The sequence below is a fragment of the Passer montanus genome, unplaced genomic scaffold (assembly GCF_014805655.1).
Source record: "Passer montanus isolate IOZ18808 unplaced genomic scaffold, ASM1480565v1 scaffold61, whole genome shotgun sequence".
NCBI lineage: Eukaryota > Metazoa > Chordata > Aves > Passeriformes > Passeridae > Passer > Passer montanus.
Window position 1 is genome coordinate 4,066,419 of NW_024371149.1, and position 23,628 is coordinate 4,090,046.

The 23,628-nt window shown below is 41.4% G+C and overlaps 2 protein-coding genes and 1 long non-coding RNA gene across 6 annotated transcripts in view; 2 read left to right on the top strand and 1 right to left on the bottom strand.

Annotated features, from left to right (window-relative positions):
• The first annotated feature begins 840 nt into the window (after nt 1–840).
• Nucleotides 841–16,663, top strand: MYOZ1 (myozenin 1). 2 transcript variants are annotated; one of them, XM_039727346.1, is made up of 6 exons: nt 897–1,004; nt 3,113–3,214; nt 4,156–4,337; nt 12,726–12,960; nt 15,103–15,262; nt 16,099–16,663. In XM_039727346.1, the coding sequence occupies exons 2-6, from the start codon at nt 3,139–3,141 to the stop codon at nt 16,328–16,330; spliced, it is 885 nt and encodes a 294-aa protein (XP_039583280.1). In that variant the 5' UTR covers nt 897–1,004; nt 3,113–3,138; the 3' UTR covers nt 16,331–16,663. The 2 variants fall into 2 exon arrangements, with proteins under 2 accessions (XP_039583281.1, XP_039583280.1); XM_039727347.1 differs by lacking the exon at nt 3,113–3,214 and having other exon boundaries at nt 841–1,004.
• A 117-nt stretch (nt 16,664–16,780) lies between these two features.
• On the bottom strand, nt 16,781–23,126 carry LOC120510937. Of its 2 annotated transcripts, none has more exons than XR_005629629.1 (4): nt 22,855–23,126; nt 22,296–22,357; nt 21,344–21,395; nt 16,781–18,386 (listed from the first exon to the last, which is right to left on the bottom strand). It is a non-coding gene; the product is annotated as an uncharacterized LOC120510937 (long non-coding RNA). The 2 variants fall into 2 exon arrangements; XR_005629628.1 differs by having other exon boundaries at nt 22,752–23,126.
• A 72-nt stretch (nt 23,127–23,198) lies between these two features.
• The window catches only part of USP54 (ubiquitin specific peptidase 54), a 93,693-nt gene continuing 93,263 nt past the window's right edge, over nt 23,199–23,628 (top strand). For both annotated transcript variants that reach the window (XM_039727332.1, XM_039727331.1), the window contains exon 1: nt 23,199–23,543. The gene's annotated coding sequence lies outside the window, so the exon portion shown is untranslated. The remainder of the gene's footprint in view (nt 23,544–23,628) is intronic.

Consider the following 23,628-nt stretch of genomic DNA (forward strand, 5'->3'; position numbering starts at 1 on the left):
AATTTGATCCAGTAGGGATTCAATCTTCCAATGCGAAATAGTAAGACAATGTTTTCTGGAGGATTTTTGCCTTATTCAGAAACTGAAAGGAATGTTCATCTTTGAGTACTCCAGTAAAATAAGATATGTTTTCTTCATCCTAAAACCAGAACCCGGTTGGGCAGGCAGGAAAAAGAGGGAGAGTCACCTCATAATGAACAGCAGTTAAGGTGAGTTATTTGAATGTACAAAGCTGCAGGCTATCAACCCTATTTATGTCATTAATCAGGAAATTAATTTCCTTGCTCTTTGGTTCAGTTAGGTTTCCCATACATATTAAATACCTACTTCCTAGAATTCTGTAAATAGCTTTCTAGACTTTGTGTTTTTTCCTACTACTTCTTGTTTCATGCATACCATTATTTTGCTTCTGTATTTTCTGAAGCATTTTAGGAAATATGTATGACAGCCTAGAGGACACTGGGATGAATGATTAAGGGACAGAAGGAGGGTGTAAAACAGAGCAAGACTCAAGATAGCTTTTGAGGCATTACTGACAAACAGGACATTGACAAGGTTTTATGAATTGCATCAAGAATCTATAAGAGGAGGAGGAGGAAGAGGAACTGCATGTTTGTTTGAATAAAGAGGAGGAAGACATGAGCTGCCTATGGAGTGCCTTCCTGGACATTGAGACAGTGACTGCAGGAGACCTGAGGTGCAACCTTTTCTTTTGCTCTCCTCAGGGATGGCAGCAGTGCTATCTGAGACTCTGCCCTCTGGGCCTTTGGCTATTAATAACTGCAGGATGCCTGTGCGAGCAGCCTTCAGGAGTCAAATTCACAGCACTTTGCATCAGCACTTTGTGCTGGGCAGAGCTCCCCTGCACCCAGGCACCCTGGGAGAGTGGGGCTGCTGGACAAGCCTCCCCAGGCAGCACCCAGGGACAGGCTGGGAGGAAGCAGCACTGCCGAGCTCTGGGGCAGGTGTGTGAGCTGGTCTGAGCCTGGCACTGCAAACCTGAGGTGAGTTGACTGGGCAGCAAAATAGTGCAGGTGCTGGAGAAGTAAAGACTGGTTTGGCTTGCAGCACCAATGACTGCTGCAAAGATCAGTGCACAAAAAGACAGAGGAATTGAACAATGGGACAGAGCTGAGGAAAAAAAGCCCTGGCTTTGTGTTTGACACAGTGAGGAGAATGGGGTTTGAGGCTCCAGCAGCTTCTGGGAGGGCTGAGAGAGCAGTAGTACCATGTAACTCTGGACCCTGTTCATAGTGAGAGACTGCTGTCCCTTTCCTTATGCTGGACCAATTGCATGCAGTGGGTTTTTCAATCTTCAGTCCTGCTGGATTAGTAAAGAATGGGGTAGACTTGTCCTCCCTGCTGCTTGGGAACTAGTGCAAGGAGCACAGCTTTACACTGTGTCTGTTCCTTTCTGCCTTGCCCCAGGAAATCCGTGCTTGTGGCATACAGATGATTTCTCTCTGTTTTGAGAATTCTAGGACCCATCAGATGGGCCTAACCTCTCACCTCTGCTGTTTCCTGGCAGCATTGCCCCTTTCCTGTCAAGCAGGGCCTGCTTTTTTTATACAGCCAAGCAGATGTCTGGCTGCTTAAAGAGAATGTGCAGCGTGTGCATCATGGCTGCACCTGCTCACACTTGCTTTGGGAATACCCCAGGATGGGCTCGTTTATGACGTGAACGTTTATGCAGGCAGCATCTCAGTAAAAGGAAAAACTTGCAAATCTCAAAGAAAAGCTATCCAAGGAAGTATCTGCCAATGTGATTGGCACTGTTTTGCTGTGGCTGGGCTTCTTTTAACAATTATCACAACTCCATCACATAAAATTATGTTGCAAAATAAGTAATGGTGGAATGATACTTCAGAATACACAGGAGATAAAAATGTCTTGGTCAGAAGAGAGTATACAAACTTCCAGTTACAGGTGTTTGCTTGCTAGTTTTAAAATATAACTCATAGTTCAAAGTTTTTCAGTTGTGAAATCTTAAGCAAGTAAAGTACAAAGAACCACAAGGACAGAGGTGGTAGTTACTGCTGCAGCTGAAGTCAATGGGTGTTTGCCCATTTTTCTTTGTATTGTATTGCATAATATTAAGTGGAGATCTCTGCCCTATATGCTGTTGTTTGGGCATGGACAGTGCTGAAGTGAAGGCAAGACATTTGCTCTACTTACATTATGTGTAATAACCCCCAAGAAGAACTCTCAAAAGCTGCCTAAAATGGAATTGCTGAGATTGCTCCTGATTTTCCCTGATTTTGCCTGATTTTGCAGTTCAGATCTCTCATCCTATCTGGGGACAGAGATGGGGAACACTGTACCAGAAGAAATCTCCCTCTTCTCCTCTTTCCCCCTTCAAAATGGTATCAGATAAGATCAATACATAAGATATAGATGCAAGTGACTTAAAAAAATTGGGTGAACAACTTTTAACAGGTTTTCCTGTGCCTTCCTCCTTCAGCCCTTCGGTAACAAAACAGTAGCAGTCATAAAAGACAGAAATGCTTAGAATTTTGTTTTGTTTCTTTTTTTTTTTTCCCTTCTAAACTTGCAGTCTAGTGACTTTCTGAATTCCCATTCTAAAAGGACTCTCAAAATATCCAAACCAGAAGCACACATGATGCAAAGTGCTCCAAATAACCCATGCACAGACCTCAAATCTTTATCCAAAAGTATATATAACCATCTAATGATAACTGCATGTTGTTATAACATTGCATCAAAGAGAAAATTTTCCAAGTGACATCCTGTTACTGCAGCACAAGATGATAAGAGAGTATCCCTACAACACATGAGGATTCTGGGAGACTGCCTTGTTGCAATTAAATTGCCTCTTTTGGATGACAGTGCTATAGGGCACCTTGGCAATGCTTCTGCTGGGATCTGCTGCCATATTTTGTCAGAGTGCTGAGTCTCCAGAGAACCCCAGAATGGCCTGATGATGACATCCTGTATGGGATGATACCTTCCACTGGCTCCATCATGGGGAAGGGATAGAAAAGAACCTGTGTGTAAAAGAAAGGCTATGTATCTTTTACCTGTAGATGGCAACTAAAAGAGAGGCAAGAAATAAATTTCCAGTGTTTCATTCTCCATTTCCTTGTGTGTTTAGAGCAAAGCAGAGAACCCTTTGTGGGAATGCCCCTTGCAGGGACTCCTGCTCCTGTTAAAAGGAAAAAGTCCACTAAACTCATTGGGAAGCTGACACATGAAGGTAAGATATGCAAAACTGCACATGTAAGAATTGTTTGGATTTCAACTTGAATTTCAACCTTTAAAATTTCACACCTTATCTAACTGAACTCCCAAAGCAAGACATGCAGTGAGCATACCAGGAGGCAGAGCCACAAATTTTACTGAAGCCCAGCCTTCAACCACGTCACATTTTCTATCTTACAGCTGAAAAGCATTGCACACACTCAGGCCAAAAGTCGACTGAGATTGCACTCTGAAAACTTGTATTCTCCTGCAGCGTTAATTTGGAAGCACATCAGTGTAAATGGACAGAAAACATGATCTTTTACAGGTGTCAATACTGCAGTGCCTAGATATATTTTATGTTGTTCTCTCTCTTACAACCTTTCTTTCATACTTGTTTTCTCTCTGTGTGAGAGACCTTCTTTGATTCCAGCACTCATTAGCTGAAAAAGACAAAATCTCTTAAAGTTAATAGACCAGAAAGAATATAACCTGGAACTAACAGTTTTCTTTCTACAGAATATGTGTGTACTGGGTAGGGTAACTTGTAAATAGGCGTGATGTCCTTATCCTTTCTTTACTTTTGACAGCATGAGGAAGGTTTTAGAGGTTTGGAAAAGTAGTCATTTGAGGCTGCACCAAGAAATTCTGCTGCACTGACTGAGATGCTTCAGATGTGGCAGACACCCATCTAGCTGCACCATGCAACTTCTCTCTGTAGATTTGCCTTGATAACAGCTCAGAGTAAATACCAAAGATCTATATCCAAAGTGCCATCAATGTAAAAACTTGGCGCATAGATAATGTCCTAAAATCTTAATTGAGACGATAATTTGGGTGCTTGAAGTCACTACTAGGAAGCAGTGATGTAGTAGTAGTTTCTGATGCTAGGAGGCAACAGACAAAAGACATAGCTCAGAGTACTTCCTGAAGTGTCCCACTGTATATGTTTTGTAGCTATGCCACAAGAGGTGTCCAAGCTGAACCTGGGGAAGAAGATCAGCATCCCCAGAGATGTGATGCTCGAAGAGCTTTCTCTCCTCACTAATAAAGGATCAAAGATGTTCAAATTACGTCAGCTAAGAGTGGAGAAGTTCATTTATGAGAATAACCCTGATGCCTTCACTGACAATTCTGTGGTAAGTTGAAGATTAGGACTAAAATGCTACTCCATACACAGGGAAAACAGGAATGGAGTGTGCCCAAGCTCTCTTCTGTTTTAATGTGTGTGGGCAGGGGGTAGGGAGGGTCTACTAGCAAAGCAGTGAAAGAAGAAAACAAAATTACATAAATACACAAGTTTTATTTCCTTTTGGCAGCAGCATTAGTCTCCTCTGGCAAATATTTAGTATCACATATACAGAAGCATGACAAAATTCAGTACTGAGTGATGAAGGAAGGCTGCATGTTTGGCAAGTGTTCAGAACTCAGGGCAGGGCTAATTGGTTTTGTACCCATTCCATATCTTCTTTGCATGATGGCAATGATCCATCCAGCTCCAGTAGACCAGTGCTATTTTTAGTCTAGGATACTTTTATGCTTTCTGCTGGACAGAGTCCTCTGCTAATATCTGCAAGTTCCACAAGTGAGCTTCCCACAAGTCTAACCAGACTCTGAAATATTTTCAGTGAATTTGCTAGAAGCCCAGTTTGTTTTCCTCTAAAACATTTTCCTTTCAGATATGGTATATAAATACTGACATTCATTTTCTTTTCCCTTTCCCCCTGCATTAGAACTGTTATTTAAACTCCCTTCTACAGCTAGTTGCAGGTGTAGTCTTTTGAAGACACCAAAACTTTTACAAATGAAAGTCTATTCACATGATTATCAGAATTCAGTAAAACAAATAGAAAATGTTTAAGGTTCATATGCATTTTGATGTACCACCTCATCTTCTGATGTTCTTTAAAGTTGGTTTGCTGACATTTTATCCCTTTATGGCATCTATTTTCCAGTCCAAGGAAATTAAAGGAAAACAATAAAAGTTAAGCTGAAGAAAACATTTTGACAAACCAAAACACACTAGCTTTTAGCACTCTGATGTTTTTAAAAGCAGCAATAAGAAAATATCTGCAATTAACTTCTAGAAATGACAGCTTGAAAATCAGAATGTGGAAAGATGCCTAACAAATAAAAGTTAAAATTAAACAGTAAGATTACAGATGAGGGAGACCAGAGATGTAACAAGCATATCTGTGATGTTAAACTTTGGTCAGTTTCTTCATCTCTTTGTGCTTTAGGTAGTTAATTCCTTCAGTCAATTATCTCCTAGAAAGAATGTGAGAATGAATGCTATATTGAACTTTGGAATCCACAGATGAATATCCTAGAGAAATGCATGCTGTTTTTACAAATACTCAGCAACCTCAGAGTTTCTAAAACATATGAGGGCCAAGTTCATATGTGAGAACCTGCTGCAGTGAGAAGTGAGAAAATAATAAATTGATGGAATAAAAAGGCTAGAGTCCAAAGTGTCAAAAATTTGAGGGTGTCACTAAAGAATGTCCAATCAGAACAATTCAAAACAAAAAAGTTGTGACAAACTGACTCAAGACTGGACATGCACAGTCATTTCATGACTAACATTACAAATGCTGATGACAATTGCTTCTCTTTTGTTAGCAGCTTTTCCTACTTTGTTTATTAATCTGTGCCTGACTTTCACTCCATATCCTTTCTGTAGTGGATCTCTCTTTTTTAAGAACACATCTGCACCCAAGATCTTTCAGCATGACTGTTAAGATCCTGTGCCATGGGGAAATGTAGTTGGGGGTTAGAAAATACTCTAAAAAGCTAGGATTTTCTTTTTTGCTTTGCTGTAGGAGAACCACGGCATGGTCTCCAAACCAGCTGGCATTCTGCTTTAAATCCTCCATGATTTGCTTAGAGGTCTTCTCTCCACATCCATGGAGAGACAACAGATAACAAAACTCCACTGGTCAGTGCAGGAAGACTTCGGTCTGCCCTGCAGCCCTCGCTTGGGGTCAGTTTAGCAAGACCAAAACATAATTGTTCCTGTTTTCTGGCTGCTCCACGAGCTCGCTGCTTGCATCCACTGCCTTTGTGGGTAACTGTTCTCATCACTGCAGGCAGCACGAGTGAGCAGCTTTGCTGCAGTCAGACCATTAAGAAAAGCTGAGCAATCACAGCACCTGAGTCATTGTCTCTGAGAGCTGGGTGCTCTTGAGCAGGTAAAGGCCACAGATCTGTGGCCTGTTATCTTCCAAACCATCAGGACAGTGCCTGACCTTAGCACCAAATAACTTTCATCCAAAAGTCCTTTTGATTGCAGTATGTGATTAGCTTTCTTTTCCTTTCCTTTCTTGCTGCTCTATTTGCTCAAAGGCAGATGCAGAAAAGAAAGCTTAAACAAAAGATAACTGTGTGAGGAAGATAATGGCAGAGTAAGAAGTCCTACTGCTACACCCAGTTACTTCCCTCTCCCAACTAACTTCCCATGTCCTTTGCTCCCCATCCCAAAGAAGTTCTTGTGTCTTTGAGGCTGTGGGACAAAGAAGGAATTTGAAGCTGATGGTGTGTTTTCTGTTTTTATATCACAGATTTCTTAACTGTCTTGTTTTAAAATATTCTCAGGACACACCTAAGAAAGCAGGGCAAGGCAGGTCTGGAATGGAGTATGGACTGTTTCTTTCCCACAAAAGAAATTTACCAGCAAGATAATGTAATATAAAAACACACAAAGAGAAAGGTTATTAAAAACAAATCCAAACCATATAAGGGGTTCCAGAATAGCCTGTGCTGTAGCCATAAACCTTCCACACAAGGGAGAAGATCTCAGCAGTCATGTGTCATTGACCCACCCTTCTGCTTCTCTCCTCCAGCCAAAAATCCACACTGGACAATCAGATCACTCTCCTTACTTGTAGCAGAGGAAACATGCATACTGTGTGCACATGAATGTCAGACAGCTCCATGCAAAAGTGAAAACCTGTCACTCTGCCACTGCTGCAGCTCTACCCACCCAGTTAAAGACAAATGGTAGCTAAACCCCCAGTTTAAACAAAAGAACTGACCATTCCTAACATGAGAAAAATGAAATGCACTACCTACTGTAGAGCTGTTTTCAATACTGTGACTCTCTTTGCTTGCAAATATACAGTACAAGGGGAAGGTTTTAGGGAGAGGTGAGTTTGACACCAATATCATGCCAAACAGGGAGAATTTGGGCAACATCCTCCTTGTTTGGTGTTGCACTGGAAAAGCTGGGCTCTTCTGAGCCCTCTCTAGTAGGATGTAGGATTTCTTCTCCTCACCCCAGGCTGTGCCACCCACGGGAACTGTGATTATCTCCATGTCTCAGAGGATATTTTCAACTTCATTGTGGAGCTGCAAGATATAATTTATTACTGACTAAAGGCCATGACGAAACCCTATCTTGCTGTGTGCTCTATTACTGTATCCTCCGGCCATCTAGAGAATGAGGGAAATCACTACATTTATTTTTTAACAGTGAAACTGAAACATGGGGTAGATTAATGAGTCACCCAAAATCACAGATAGGGTCTCAGTCTTGTCTTTGGATCTCCTAAATCCCACTTCACTGTTCAGCAGTTAATAGATCAGCAGTTCATAGACCTTTCCTTCATAATGCTAAATTTGTTTGGCCTCAAACACATTTAGATCATGTGAAACAGTATTTCTTAGCCCTGCAGCCTCACTCATTATCGCCCTAACTCCTTTCAACATCCCACCTCTGCTTTTGAACCTCAGTGTAAGAGCTTGCTCTCATCAAGTGGAAACTTTCTAACTCCTGGCTGGCAGGCATTAAGGAGAAACTGAAAAAAAGCCATAGTTATGTGTCTTGGGTGTTGCCATTACTCTTTCTTCCAGTAAGAATCCTTAAATATGGTCCTTCTGCTAGTCAAAACCTGTGGCTTGATTTGGGTTACGTGTAGGAGACCTTCCTTTTCCCCCCTTCCTTTTTATGTTTTATTATCAGATCTTAAAACAATTAGGAAGGTAAATTAACCAATATCTAAAGAGACAATTATGAGCAGTAGTACCTCAAAAACCACATCAACCCACAACCAAAACCCCCAGCTTGGTGCTTTCTTATACTCATCCACAAGTTAAAATAAATGCAGTTTCCAGTCATGGCAAAGCTTGTATGAAAACAAACTAAAATGTGTTGGCAATTTCTGCTGGACGTCAGGTCAAGAGGTCTCTTTTAAGCTGATAGCAACTGTGAAACAAAATCTAAGAAGTCTAAAGAATTGGATTACTGCTCTTCTGGATAATGGCAGGAGTCACTCAGTACTCTTCAGTGCTGGACAAGAACTCAAAGCAGGAGGAAGTAGCAGGAAGAAAATGGAAGTGATTATGTTACAAACCAAAAGTGCTGCTTCACAGCAGACAGCAGTACACCACCAACCTGCCTCCGAGATCTTACATGATGAATAGCCAGGCATGATACAGTGTCTGAAGGAAAACAATGATGGAGAAAGGTTATCATGCAGCTCCTTGGTTTATTACACAGCATGCAGTGATGCCTCTGTATGACTTTTAATGTACTTAGATGAATATCAATCAAGATCAGTGGAGGTAAGGTTAAGGAGGAAATGTTAGGAAAATAATTTTTCTAGGAGTTCTGTTCTGTATACAATGTTAAACCTCTTAATCAAATAGTACAGGATAATTGCAGGCTAAGATACAATTTTCAGGTTATGACCTAAGTGGAGCGAGCTGAGTGAGATTGTAACTTTAACAAAATGAGCCTTGCTGCACTGGAGCTGGATTGGTGCAGAAAACCTAGAGGCCCCACTGTACCCAAAGCTGTGTAAGAGTGAACATGGAGGCCAATGCATTCTTATTCAAGAAGTGACTGGTGTGGAAAAAGCAGAGTAACAGAAAAAAAAGAGCCTTTTATTTTCCACAACAATTTGTTGGTGCACTGTGAGAAAACTCTGGACCAAAATTCTGAAACACAATTTCTTTCATCCACGAAGAAAATGTGGCAAAGATGATATAAAATATACAAATAAGATATATCTAATTTTGGGTAGCATTAGATAAAAATTCCTGTTATTTAGATGGATAAATTCAGGCACGGAGGCAAAAAATATTTTGTCTAAGATTACACAGCAAGTCAGAGATGGACCTGGAAATAGAAAGCGGGAGCTCAATCTACTGTGCCTCTCGAGGTAGCAAGTTTAAAAAAAATGTAAGAAGCTTCTACAGCTTCTTATTTTCACCCTTTTTTAAAAAATGAGTCATAGGTTTAAGGCTATGCAATTCCAAATGAAGGACTGAGGCCCACGCTTTGATAAAAACAGCAGGCAGTCTATGAGACTCTCCAAGTGTCTGAATTTTAAATCTCCCATCCAGCCATTAAGGAGCATTTGAGTGGCTGCCACGGAGACGACGCAGTCCAGTAACTTCAGAAGTGTTAGTAACTGCATAGGCATCAAACATTTGGGGAGCTCTTTATCAGTGAGGTGGAAATAGAAACACATTTGGTGGCCTCAATCATTTTCTTTAGGGCACAGCAAGGAGCTGAAGGGGAGCACACAGTGTCTCTCCCGGGGACTGCCTGCAGTGACGTCAGGGCCTTGAGATACATAGAGATCTCAGCTCCATTAGTTGGATCATCTTTCATTATCTAGTTTTTATTAGGCACATGCTCTAGAGAATTCAGAATTTGTCCATCTAAGCACTCAGCCTGCAAGAGCAGGCGCTTGCTAGCACTAATGACTTCAAAGACATGAGCCCAATTTGTTTAGCCAGCCCAGGGGACCCATCACATGAACTTGCAACAAGTGTTCTCTTATTAGAGTGGATTTAGGGACGCCCTGGGACTGATAATATCCACTGCCTCCAACAATGCACAGACAGGAGGAGCCTTGTGATCTGTCCCCAGAGCCAACAGGAGAAGGTTGTCAGCCATCTCAACTGACATTCCTGGACTTCTCTCCTGGAACTCCCACCAACACAGTCAATCAATTCTAACTGAGAGGCTGGTTTTATAATGTGAATATGCATATATGTAGAAGTTCCACATGCTGTTATCAGTGGCCCACGTCATGCATTCTCCTCAAGTGTGAGCTCCAAAACTCTAAAACTCCACTCTAAAACTCTGACCAGAGATGTGCTCCAAGTACTGGAGACAAAGCTGTGCCTGTGCAGCTTTGATTATGTTGAGACTCCTGCTTGAGGCTGTCATTCCTGAGCTCCACTGGCTTGGAAGATCTTTCAAAAAATTATTTTCCCTTTGCTTCATGTTAATTTGACAAGACAAACAATTGTGGTGACCAAAACTAAAGAAAATTATATTTTTGTTCTAGGTGAGTAAACTGGGGTGTTGCATGGAAAACATGTGTTTCCTATCTGAATAGAGTTGCCTGCTTTTGGCAGATCAGATGTTTTCTCAGCAGGCCCATGAAGAATGATGAACTAGCTTAAGGCAAATCAAACTAATTTAATTTGCAGCTAAATAAGATTTAGGAGTGGCTTTCCTGATACAGACCTTCTGTTCCAGAGAAACTTCATTCCTACTTAGTGATAATACCTTAATTTAAAATAACACCAGATGACAATGATGCTTCTCCCTAGTCACATCAAATACTGCTGTGAGCAGAAACAGAACAGTCCATTTTACTGCAGCTCATGCTATGCTGATGCTTTGTGACTTTTTTTTGCTCTCGCAGGAGAGGCATGTAAGTAACCACAGGAAAGGAGACATAAGCATTTAATTCTCAGAAAGGGCACACAGCATGGGTGAAACTTGAAGGAAAACAGATACAAATTCTGTTTTGAAAGTAGTGAGCAGATCAGTAGAAGCATTACCCTTGCATATATATTGACATTTTGAAAATAACCTCTTTCTGACCCCTAACCCTCAAAATACCCTTTTTCAGTTTGCCTTTTTACAGCTACAGAGCTGCCACACATAATTGAGCAGATTGCCCAGTTAGCTCCTGTGTACAGCTTAATGCTCACAATCCTCTCCCCTCTCGTGCTTCCTGACATTCACGGGAACATTATCTCCTGTGTTCCTAAAAAGGGAACTCCCTGCAGCTAGGAGGACAGACAGTCCCTAAAGGCCCTGGGGGCACCAGCTCTGCCACTTCAGCCTGCAGCTGGCTGCCTGCCTGGGCTGCAGCCTGGTGACCTGCTGTGAAACCCTGGACACTGTTGTGGGAGACACAGGGAGCAGAGGGTTAGCTAATTCTGCCTTGAGCCTTGTGGGGTTTTCACTTCTTGACTATTTTTAGCTGACTGAACAGCTGGCCTTGGAAGCCTGTTTACAGCCTGGAAAGCTTCTTTTTGCTAAACTGTGCTAGGTGTAAGAGCCCTGAGAAAGCCTTAACCCTTTGAGAGCCATCTCTCAGGCCTGAGATTAATTTATACAGGTAGACTCGCAGTATGAGGAACCAGAGATTCATTCAGTTAATTCATGTGTATTTGTTGCATCTTTGTGCATCTAACAGCCAATCTCCCAGTCCAACAGGAAAGACTATATGTGATATATAACCCAGGTTACATGTATTATATAGCTGTGTGGGCTGCACTACACAAGAGGTACCTTTTAAAGTCTGATAGGAGCCAAGTTTTGATGTCACCTATGAACAATATGTGAAGCATTTTTCTAAACATACTATATCAGTTTGTATTCCACACAAGCATTTATGAAAGTTTTTGTGTGCAAAGACAGGATATCGTGCCAAAATGTACACCACAAAGTCAATAAATCCTGCATGAATTGTTTGCTCTTTTACTATATACTGCAGAGACTGTGCCTTCTAGCCTGACCAAGGAAGAGTGAATGGTCTGCAAATAAGACCAACCTAATTTTATTGATGGATACAACTTTCTTTCTTTCTTACTCTGTCACTGGTTAGATTTGGTTTGGTAATTCACATACTGCTATAAACAAAATTCTTCCTTTTTGTCATTTCCCTCTTGTGGTCTCCAGGAAGTATTTTCTGTTTTCCCAGGCTGCTATTTTCTTCAGTTTTTCTCAACATGTAAATACTCCTCCCCAAGCAGATCTTCACATACACAGAAAACAGGCTAAAAGGCAGATATCTCCCTGGCTTTTGTGTTGTCACAGATACCCTGCTGTTCTGGTGGCTTGTAACACTTAATTCCCACACTGTAATTGAGCTGGGGTTATGTTAACTTTGACATGAAAACACTTTCTTGCCCAGCTTGGTTTCCCACAGGTTAGCAATGTTATCTCTGTTTGGACTTCTGCTTGCTCTGGCAAAAGCTAAATTTCCTTTCCCCTCCTCCTCTATTTCATAGTCATCATTGCTGGGGACAACAACACCCTGATCACATAAAATGACTATGAAGCAAATGTGCTTCCATTGCCACTTCTGCTGTTCCACAGCTGCTGCTATACTGAATAAAGGGAATAACTCACATGAGGTTCTGCTACTGGTTTTGTAAGAGAAACTGGTCAGATCACAGAGACTCAGGAGTTCACGTTCTGGGACCCAGCCCTACAAACACGAATACACCATGTCCTGTAACAGATTCAACCACACTCTTTTCTCCTCCCCTAGGATCACTTCCAGAAGTTCATCCCACCAGGAGGGAGTTATGGGGAAGATGCCCATGGCTATGCCCATGGGCGGATGGTAGGAGGAATGGCAGCTGGGCAGCACGGCTCCAGTACGCAGCAGCAGCCCGGGGTCCCTCCCAGGCCTGGAAGCAGAGCAGGTGCTGGAGATGGTGAAGGGGAGCATGCAGGGAAGTCATCTGGAACTGGTGGAGAAGGAGGCAATGGTACTGACAAAGGCAAGTGTCTCTCTGCGAGAATAAGAAACTAAAGCTATCAGGCCACATGCCAAGCCTACTCTTAAGGAAAAGCAAATTAATCTTGGATTCTTCCAAACAAAGTTCCAGTGTAACACCTAGAAGAGTTGAACTGCTTTGAGTTTGATGGTTTTGTTTGCATGTTTCTATGTTGCTCAACCACAGGCAGGAGGCAGAAATACCTTCCTTGACAGGGCAACAGAATTTCAGGAAAACTTATGTGCTGAGCTCCCGAGGCTGGTAGAGCAGTAGGCCAGTACAGCTATGCCAGGCCAGTGTGGCACTCCTTCCTTTCAAGGGGTTCACACTGATCACTACTGGAGAGACTGGTATTAACTCTTTAGATCAGTAGTCTGATCTGAGTATCAGACTTGAATACCCGAGCCCTGATTTCAAATCCAAGCTTCTACCAAAACAAAGAACATTTTTTGGATAATCTCCAGAAAGGAACAGCAATATTTCTAGAAGTTATCTCGTAAACACCACTGGGCCACTGAGGCAATATCTTTATGAGTAAAAGTAGTTTTAATTCAATTAAGTCTTTGCCTGATTTCATCTTCTGTTTAGTTTGGCCAGAAATCTCTAGAAACAAATACCTAGTATAAGAATATGCAGATGATATCATAACTTTAACAGTCCCTATAGGTTTTTACCCAAAAAAAAAAAAAATCATATTTGCTTGGGAACCAGGAATAACTGCCTTGAGTAACCAAATGAATGACTTGTAAAATCCAAGTTTTTTCATTTACATTCTGGAATAATTTGCATTTTATATCAAAATCAGCTTGTACGTTTCCTGTGAAAAAGCAATCTGTATAGACTCATATAGTTTTCTTACAGGAGATTTTTCTTCATTGTTATCATGTGTTCAGGGAGGAGGATTAATACGATCCTATAGCTTTCACTGCAGAGACAGATCCCAGCTGCTTTTATGTTTCAACTCTAGCAATCAATTTGCTGGTAAACTGCTTAGCTTAAATACTTCACAAAAAAGGGGGGAGCAGTTGTATTTATTTTTTTAAATGAAAATGAAATTCTTGTAAATGTCTGCAATTCTCTGAAAGCAGGGAAACCCAGGACTTGGCATGGCTTGAAATGAGCAAGACAGACAAAGGAGGTGTGATAAAGAAGAAATATTCAGATAATAGTGTTCATTCTTTGCCACTTACTTCATGAGGATTTGTTTTCTACACAAAATGTAGCACCAAGAAGGCACCAGAGTGTCTCTCTCCATTAATCTATTACTCTCATCTGCCCTAATCAAGCTAAGCAGATGTCATTGCTCAGGAGTTTTAAGGTTTATGAAGGAGGAAAATATTATAAGTGTGCTACATATCAATACAAAACATACTCTTACTAGCAAGGTGGTATACACAGCTTGGGAAGGGAAGGGAAGGGAAGGGAAGGGAAGGGAAGGGAAGGGAAGGGAAGGGAAGGGAAGGGAAATGCAGAATGAAATCCCTTGTCTAAACTCATTTGCCTAATGGAGCAGCTAGAAGCTAATCTAAAATTTCTAGCAATCAAGTGTCTGACTTTACAACAAAGTGCAGCTCTACTCACTGATAGGATTTTAACTTGAAGTAAGATACCACATAATATTTGCAAACTGCTTTTAGCCATCCTGAGGTGATTGAGACAAACTTGTCTCTAACATCCCAGTTCAGAAGGGGAAAAAGATGAATGTCTGTTCATGCAATCACAAAGAAAATGCCGTGTCATGTCTGCTATGATCTGACAGAAAATAAAGTAAATGAAGAAATTATTTGCATTTTTCCTCATATAAAGCTTCCCTCCTATTAGTGGAAGAGATGATGAGGTGAGGACTGTGGTTTGTTCTGTATGACCAACCAAAAAGAAGAATGAAAAATTCCAAATACATGTTTTAATGCAAATTCCTGGATGAGTGGCTTTAGACTATGGTACTATCTGCTTTTGTGGATAAGAACAGAAGTGGTATATGATCATCTTTTTAAAACAGAAATCTAACCACAAAAGCTTGTATTGATGTAGGAGTTACAGAATCTGGAAACAAAGCTGGTGCCTCAGCTTCAGTAGCAGAATACAGAAGCACAATGCAGTTAGAGTGCCATCTAACTAGACTGCTTTACCTTCCTCTGTTTACAGATGGGAAGTCAGGAGGCAAAAAAGTTACTATATTTAAAACTTACATTTCCCCTTGGGAACGAGCGATGGGTATCAGCCCTGAGGACAAAAGTCAGTTCTCCACGGACTTACTGTCATACAGCCCCAAAGCTGATTTCCCCCACTACAAGTCTTTTAACCGGTAAGTCTTCTTAGATATTCAATGCAGCTTATTCAGCAAGAGGAAACACAATAATGCTGACCATAGCCCTCCTGCCTTGTGCACTGTAAATAAGTTTTAGCTGCACTTCATTTTACTTAGCATAGTCTCCAGTGGATGAAATGTTTGGAAGACTACAAAGACAAAATATGTTAAGAGCTAGAGATTTAAATTCAGACTATGCACAGAAAACCAATGCAGTTGGATAAGAGGACTTTAATCCTATTTGCCTCTCTTTCTCTCCCCATTTGACCAGGAGATGTAGTTTGCCACCGTTTTTTACTGCAACCCTTTGAAGTCCAAGAGGTCATGAAAAATACTTATGATCAGCAGCTATATACTTCACAGCACTTCATATACAAATCAGGATGTTTCTGCTGTTTCTGATAAGCACTGAAAGTTTTACAAATATTTCTAGGGCAGCAACAATTTTTTGTTAACCTCTCTATACAATTTTGCCATCCACCTCCATAGCCTCAGGTCATCAGTGCCAAGAACAAACCCACATGCCACTCATTTCTGCAATAATGCAGTCTCTGCCTGATACATGTACAGAAAACTAACCCCAGGTGTAAAAGGTGTATGGTTTGATGGAGACTGATGCAACAAGAGTGAAGGAAGTGCACAGCAGCATAGGTGTGTGTTTACATAATTTTTAGTACATAGGCAATGGATACAAATATGTTCTCATGAAGGATGTGTTGGCCAACTGCAACAGTAGCAAGATTTAGAATCTTGATAACTTTGACTGTTTATTTTATAAATCCTGTTGTTTACCTATGCTCTGTTTGCTAACTCCATGCATTCCCCTATGCCAGGACTGCCATGCCTTACGGAGGTTTTGAAAAAGCAGCCAAACGGATGACCTTCAAAGTGCCTCAGTTTGATATCTGCCCTTTGCTTCCAGAATCTCTCATGATATATAATCAAAATTTCAGCAAAAGACCCTCCTTCAACAGAACCCCAATACCTTGGATGCCGTCAGGAGACTTCTCAGAGTACCAGACTGCAGTCAATGTGCCAGTGAGTGGTGAAACAGAAGAGTTGTAAATCCCCACTGCCAAGACCTTCCCTTTTTTGTCAGCCCTTTCTATATGCAAGTTGATAGTAAGGAGTGGAAAAGTGCAACTCTAGTTCTGTCAGCTCTTTTTTCTTTTGCCTGTAGCCAAGAAAGTCCCAAGCAGGTTCTAAACTTCTCTTCACTGTATTGTTAATCTAAATCAGACACAGTTTGAAAAAAAGGAGCTTTTTATTCACCAGCATGTAAGAGGCCAAGACTAAGGAAGTGTTTTTCTGTTTAGCAATGCTACATGCTGCCTGTATGATTGATAATAAATCTGTTTTGTCATGTGTTAACAAAAAATAAAACACCAAGATGAAAAACAGCTTTTGTGTTTTCTCCATAAAAAGTGCTGCTGAAAGAATTTGGGGATTAGCAATAACAAAAGTTTCAATCTCACAATGAGACTATTATCCTGGGACAAAAGATCAGGGACTGATGGGGATGGTCATAAGATCCATATACATCCAGATGGCTTGGAAAAATACTGCCAAAGTGATGGGGAAGGATGATGACTTTGAGAGGAAATTAGAACAACATCAGAAATTAAATAGAAAGTCAGCCTGTCAGCAAAACAAACAGCTTAAAGTATTTCACTGTCACCTAAGATTCCCCAGTTCTCCAGAGTATAAACTAGGTGACAGCTTAAACAGTTTTTGGTTATTTTTTTCCTTCTTTTTTTTTTACAGTGGACATAAAGTTAACAGGTTGGGAAGCAACAGAGGCACACCCAAGTAAGGTAGCTTGCCCATACTGACAGAGCAAGAAAACAAATTCTTTAATAACAACAGAGCTAATTTGACATCTACCACAGTGCATTACTTATTCAAATACACACCATGAAAGTCTATTCCATTTCTTGCAGCAGTTTCTGCAATGCCACACAAATAGGAAGAAAGGCAGGTGCTGTGGAAAACCACTAAAGAATTCCTGCTTGGAGACAGGTCTGGAATTCTGTTCTGGTGCCTCAACATTTCCTCCTGTAAGCAGGGCTGAACAGCTTATTCATGGGGACAGCTTCCACTGAAGTACTTTTAATTTAGGAGTTTTTCCTCCTTGTCTAGAAAATCCTGCAGCCACATATTTGATTTTTATTCTGTTGGGATACTTATGTGGTTGGTTTTATTACACGCCTCTATAAAGCTACTGACAGGGCTACTGTGAGATCTCTGTAAAATTATGCTAATAATAAGCATTGCTAAATGTTCTTTAGCAATGGCTAAAGAACATTTATTATATATCCTATTATTAAGAGGTATCCATAACTCAATTCTGTGACTCAACTTAAAAATATTAAGGTGCTACTTTGATCTGGAGAACATTTCAACAAAAATGAAAAAGCTCTGTTTGGAGATAAAGTTGCTGTTTTCCAATATTTTAAATCAATTTAGCTTTTTCATTGCATTGTAATTAAGGAGGATGGATTTCTTTTTCAGTTCAGAAGTACTTTAATACAATAATCCAATCCACAATGACAAAGCTAGAAATTCAGAAAGTCAGAGGAAATTTCAGAGAAAACAAAGTGACGTTAAACAAAATATTCTCCCAATAAATAAGCCGTTTATTGCCCCCCCTTTTCTGACACAGACTTTATCCTTTTGCAATATAGAATTACATGGGTTTTTTTTTAAAAAGTGAAATACATTATGCTTTTGGATGAATATGTCAGGAATATCAGAAACGAGATAGCTGGGTAGGCAGATGTCACGATGTATTTCCAGCAGCAGGTATTCCAGTTAAGGAATGTCAAGGTGCAGAGAGGACTGGCTGCTCCGAGAAGGGGCTGCCCCAGACAATCACAGCACAGGTCTCAGGTCCACCCAAGAGACAAGAGTCCAGGCCAGCACCTCAACAACATCGCTCACACAAAGGACCCCAGGACTGGGTCTGAGCTTAAAAGAGATTTCTGAGCCATAAGTGGGATAAAGGTCCCAGATGAGGTTAGTCAGGTCAAGGAAGGGCTGCACACAGGGTGCACACAGGACAACGACAGCAAAATGTTTGGGAATTCCAGCAGAATCACAACAACCACTTGAGTTCTGTATCCTGTATCACAGGAAAAAAAGATTGAATAAAATAGGTCCTTAAACACACAGAGACAGGTAAGGAAGACATGCAGAAATAGCACAGTGCTCTCTGGTGGGTGGTGTAGTCTCAAAGCTCCCAGGTACGAGGAAAGCAGCACAATCCCGCAGGTGCTAAAGGGCTGGGCATGTACCCAAAGCTCTGTCTGGTTCACAATGTACTGTTGGACAAGGGGTTTTGTCAACACATCCCATTAACCCAAACCATAAATGGAGATAGACGTTGCAATGCCCTTGGAATTAGTACTGCATCACTGAAAAGTATTAATAATACTCCTGTAATCCATACTTGTAAGCTGTTGCCTCAGTTTTGGTACATTTGCTTAATAAGGCACATAGTTCTTATTTTGCCAGTGCACTTTCAATCTCAAATCCTGTCAAGCAGGATTTATGTGCTTTTGTTTCTACTACAAAATGAAAAATACAACACTACATGTTGTAGAACAATTCAGACAACTATTGTCTTGTTGTTTACACAGCCTAAATTACATGCTAGTTTAGCCATTATGCAAAGTAACATTACAAGTGAGAAAAAAATCAGTAATCCAAATTCTGTCCCAAAAATAATTACTTTGAGTAAGGCTTTCAGCTACTGTTAATCAGGGCAGAAGTTTGTCCATAATAATCAGATATTTAAAAGGAAGTAAGAAACAGCTCCTGTTCTTTGTTTTCCTTGGGCTGTGATGTAGACTCAGGAGAATTGTCTATGTCAGAGAAATGTTTATATTGGGAATTAGAGGATTTTATTAGCTTTAATTACAGTGGATTTTCTCCCACATAGTAGAATAGCTACAGAATGGAAAGTCAGTCATCTGCTTTTAAGCAGGATCATCATAGAGATAAAAAAGAACAAATTATTGAGCTCATCCTCTTGAAAAGGCCACAGGTCCCTTATATAGGATATACTGGATATCAAGCTTATACTCCATGGAACAACAGCTAAAAATCCATTCAACCAGGAGGGGCTCACCCTTGAAAAATGGATTGCATAGAATTTAGTGACATTCAGATCTTTCACTCAAAAAAAAAAAAAAGAAGCTCTCACATTTTTAGTTATTTACACTGTTATTTCTAGTAATACTATTTTACAATTTCTAAACTTTGATATGTTCCTCATGAAGACAAATTCTATGATAAAGAACCCAAGCCATGCTAAAAATGCATTAAAAAACAGTGCCCACATTTTAATGTTAAAAAAAGCATTACAAAAAATCTCAGCCTTATTATCCAGAAATATGGTCTCAGATGTTTTAAAACTTTGCCTGAAGTTATAGCTGATAGCATAAATATTCGGCAAGCAGCAGCACAGTTAGCCTGATTCTCTGTGTTGTGCAGAAAACCTTTCATTTGACTGCAATGTATTCCCTAATCAAAGGGAACAGTTTGACAGATCATTGACAGGTCATTTAGAAGAGATGGCTTTGGCATCAGACTTACTCTCTCTGAAATAAAATCTCGGAGAGTTTCAGGCTGTTAAGAGAATATGTGCTTTGCCTTTTTGACTTTTTTTTTTTTTTTTAACCATACTGTGACTATATAAAATGTATTCATTTTTCTTATTACAAGATGGCAGGCACCAGACTGCCCATGGCATTTCTGTTATGGAGCAGAGGTCTGCGCGTGGCCATCCCTCCATGGGAAGCAGTTTTGTGGCACAAGGCTTGAACATACACTGCACTGAGGTTTTTTTCCCCCTAACTAGCTGGTCTGCAAGTATGAGCTCTCTTCCACAGAAGAGTGCTACAGATGTGATCATAAAGGACTGCCCCTTGGCACAGCAATGCTGTTAACACCGCTCTGGCCATTTACAGGGGCCACTGCTGCCCACCAGCAGCACATAGAAGAGTCTCTCTCGATTCAGTATGAGAAGTTTTCAAGCCATCCTGCTGGCTCACAGCACACTGAGACATTTATATGCAATCTCATCTATGGCCCAATTGCAGGTTATAAACTAATTTAGACAAGTTGCCTATTCTGTCTTGCAGATGTGCCTGAGCAGGCCCACAGATAATCAAGAACTTGCAGGCAGACACAGAAGCAAGATTGCACACATTTGGTGGAACTCTCAAAGTTTTGTGAATTGAGAGTATGTGGAATTTGAAACATTATTAATGATACTAATTATAATCATATATCTACTAGTAAAAGTCTCTTCAGTTAATGTAATTAATTAGCAGTGCCTTTATGTTCTTGCTCTCTAAGTATTTAGCACACAGTAAGTGTTATCTCTCTGATGATCATCTTCTGCTTGCAGTACAACTTACATGAAGCTTTAAGGAGTACAAGTACTTGCTCAGATATATTTTGTGTTAATTAAGACAAGCAGTAAAGGGAAGAGAACTACATAAACAACCCTGAAGCAGTGCTTTTAAAATGCAACCTAAACTTCAGTCAGCTTAATAAACAAATTCTCAAATATAAACTCTTACTTTGATTTTTAATTATAATTTTTAGAAACATTATTTATATAAAAATTTTTAAAGCATATTGTCCAACTATATTAAAGAAAACCTGCAGGGTTCTTTTTTGTGTGTTTATTTTGATCTTTTGATTGAGAATAAAAGAAACATAAAATGTTTTGTGCAGTTTTAGTTCTAAAAGTCTGTTTTTCATTTAACAAATACTTTCAGAGAGAATTGATACAAATAAATTTGCAGACTATGCTTTTCAAAAAAAAGGATCAAAGAAGTTATGTATAGCTCAAGCCAGAATGAAAACAAACATTTGCCTTTCAAAAATCCAAAGTGAACAAATAAACATACAAGCTCTATTAATTTATGGTTATAAATTCTTCAGGTGCCAAATCAAAATAGTTATTCTTCCTGGTTCTTGTAACAGGGCTTACTGGGAGCAAATAATTTCTAGAAATTCAGACAGAGACAGTGTAATTGTACTACAGAAGGCTGACAAAGGTCTCACCTCTTCCCAGGCTCAGACATCATTGTTTTACTCCAGGTTCCTGTATTTGCAGCTAGGGAGAAGAAAAGCATACAAGGAGGACATGAAGAGCAGTGAAAAAGCTGAAAAAGCTAAGCAATGGTGCACTCCTGCTCCAAAACACCCCTCTACACAAAAGGGTAAATAAGGACTCTGTGTTCTTACTGGGAGAACTTCTGCTTTAAGCAACAATCCCATCATACATCGTTCACTGTGGGGAAAACAAAGTGGTCCCTGGAAGGAGGGACAAACAACCAAGAAACTTTCACTGGGCTGCCTAAGGACACCCTCTGGGCCTTGTGGCACTGGACCTCCCCTGCTCACAGATGCTACACAAATTCAATTACACTGAGGAGTGCTGCAGTCAAACCCCACAGTGCCTGCCTCAGACATGCAATTAGTTCTATATTCTATTACAAAAACAGCCATACTTTCATGGGCCTGAAGCTAGCACATATTCAGGGCTTCATTATATCTACTCTCCCTCTAAATGTTCCTGTTAATTATCTTTGGTCCCTAAGAGAGGCTTGAGGCCTTCCTCATTTGCTCTTTTTTCCACTATGGTTGGTTAGATTCCCAGAGCAAGAGACTGAAATGGGATGAGAAGACACAAGTAAACAAATGTTCTTCCAAATGCACAAACCTTCTTTTATTTTTAGTGGTGCTAGCGATGCCATATTAACAGCAGCATGAACACTATTGCAGATGCATGTTCACAGACTCTATGCTTTGTTTGCTCTAGGCAGAACAAACAACAGTCCCAGTTCCCCAGGCACACTTTGTCATCTGGTACACCACTAACAGGATACCTGAATTATCGGAAGCAGAAATTTTGGCATACATCTTTTAGATACAGAACATTATGCATCAACTCACTGCTTTTATGCAAAAATGGCCTCAACAATTAAATAGAAAGAACTTCCTGTACACTTACAGAGGTGGTGGCACTTCTCTAAGAATTGTTACAAAAGCTGTATCTCTCAGATTCTGGGAACACTAGAAATAAAAGAGCAGAAAAGAAAATGTATTAGCCCTGACATCTTCATGTTTCTGAGTAACTACTATTGTTGTTTACCCAGGTATCACTGAGGTACCAGCTGGTCATGGAATTGTGGTCACCACAGTTATCCTCAGATTCTCTCTATGTGCATGATTCATAGGGAAGTATCTATTTATTTCCAAGGGCTTGAAAAGCATTTCTTGGGTGTCACCAAGATTACATCAACACCATTACACCAGAGTTAATATTACTGTAAATCTACACTGGTGACAGGAAAATCAGAGATTGCAATGTACAGTTGACACAGTTCAGGGAATGCGAGATTTATAGTAATTTTACACGTTGTCTAGTATTCAGAAAATCACACTACAAATTTCTAAAACATCTTACTCAATTTCCCCTCATCCTGAGATGGTCTAATTCACAACCTGAAGAACGCATGGTGTTGAACATCCCATGTCTTGGCTCTAGCCTGTCAGCTAACTCAGCTCACATGAACGACAAGCGAACTGTTGCTGGACATGAGCGCGTCTGTTTCCTCCAGGCGTGTTGCGCAGCCGGCAGCGGCCAGGCTTTGCGGGCAGTCCCGCTGTGTCCCGGCCGGCAGCCCCGGTGTGTCCCGGCGGGCAGTCCCGGTGTGTCCCGGCCGGCAGTCCCGGTGTTCCCGGTGTGTCCCGGCCGGCAGTCCCGGTGTTCCCGGTGTGTCCCGGCGGGCAGAGCCGCGCCCGCCCCGCGCTCCCTCAGCCCTCTCGCCACAGGAGGCGCCCGCCGCCGGCGCCGCCCGCGGCTCTCGCGGGAAGATGGCGGCTCTCGCGAGAGGCGGGCGGCGCGGCTGCCCGTAGCTATGGCAGCGGGGGATGAGCGCCCGGCGGGAGTCGTGCGCGGGTGCAGGTGGGGCTGAAGCCGCTCCCGGGGCGCGGGCATTGGTCTCCTCCCGTCCGGGCCCCTCGGGGGAAGCCGCGGCCAGACCCAGCTGCGCACGGGCTGCTTGACCCTGTGGCCGGATCCTCGGCGGCGGAGAGAGACCCCCGCTCTGCGCTGTGGCGCAGCCCCCGCCCGCGTCGGCCGGGCCGCGGCGGGGTCCGTGCGGGACCGGCCCCAGGCCCGGCCCGGCCTCCGGCGGGACTGCCAGGGCACGGCCCCTCTGCTCTGCTCGCCCCCAGAAGAGACAAGGAGTAGCAGGTACGGGGAAAAGAGAATGCTAGAGGCTAGAAAGGTATTTTGTTAGCGGGGGTCTTTGAAAGAATAAGGAGTGTTGTAGTATCTT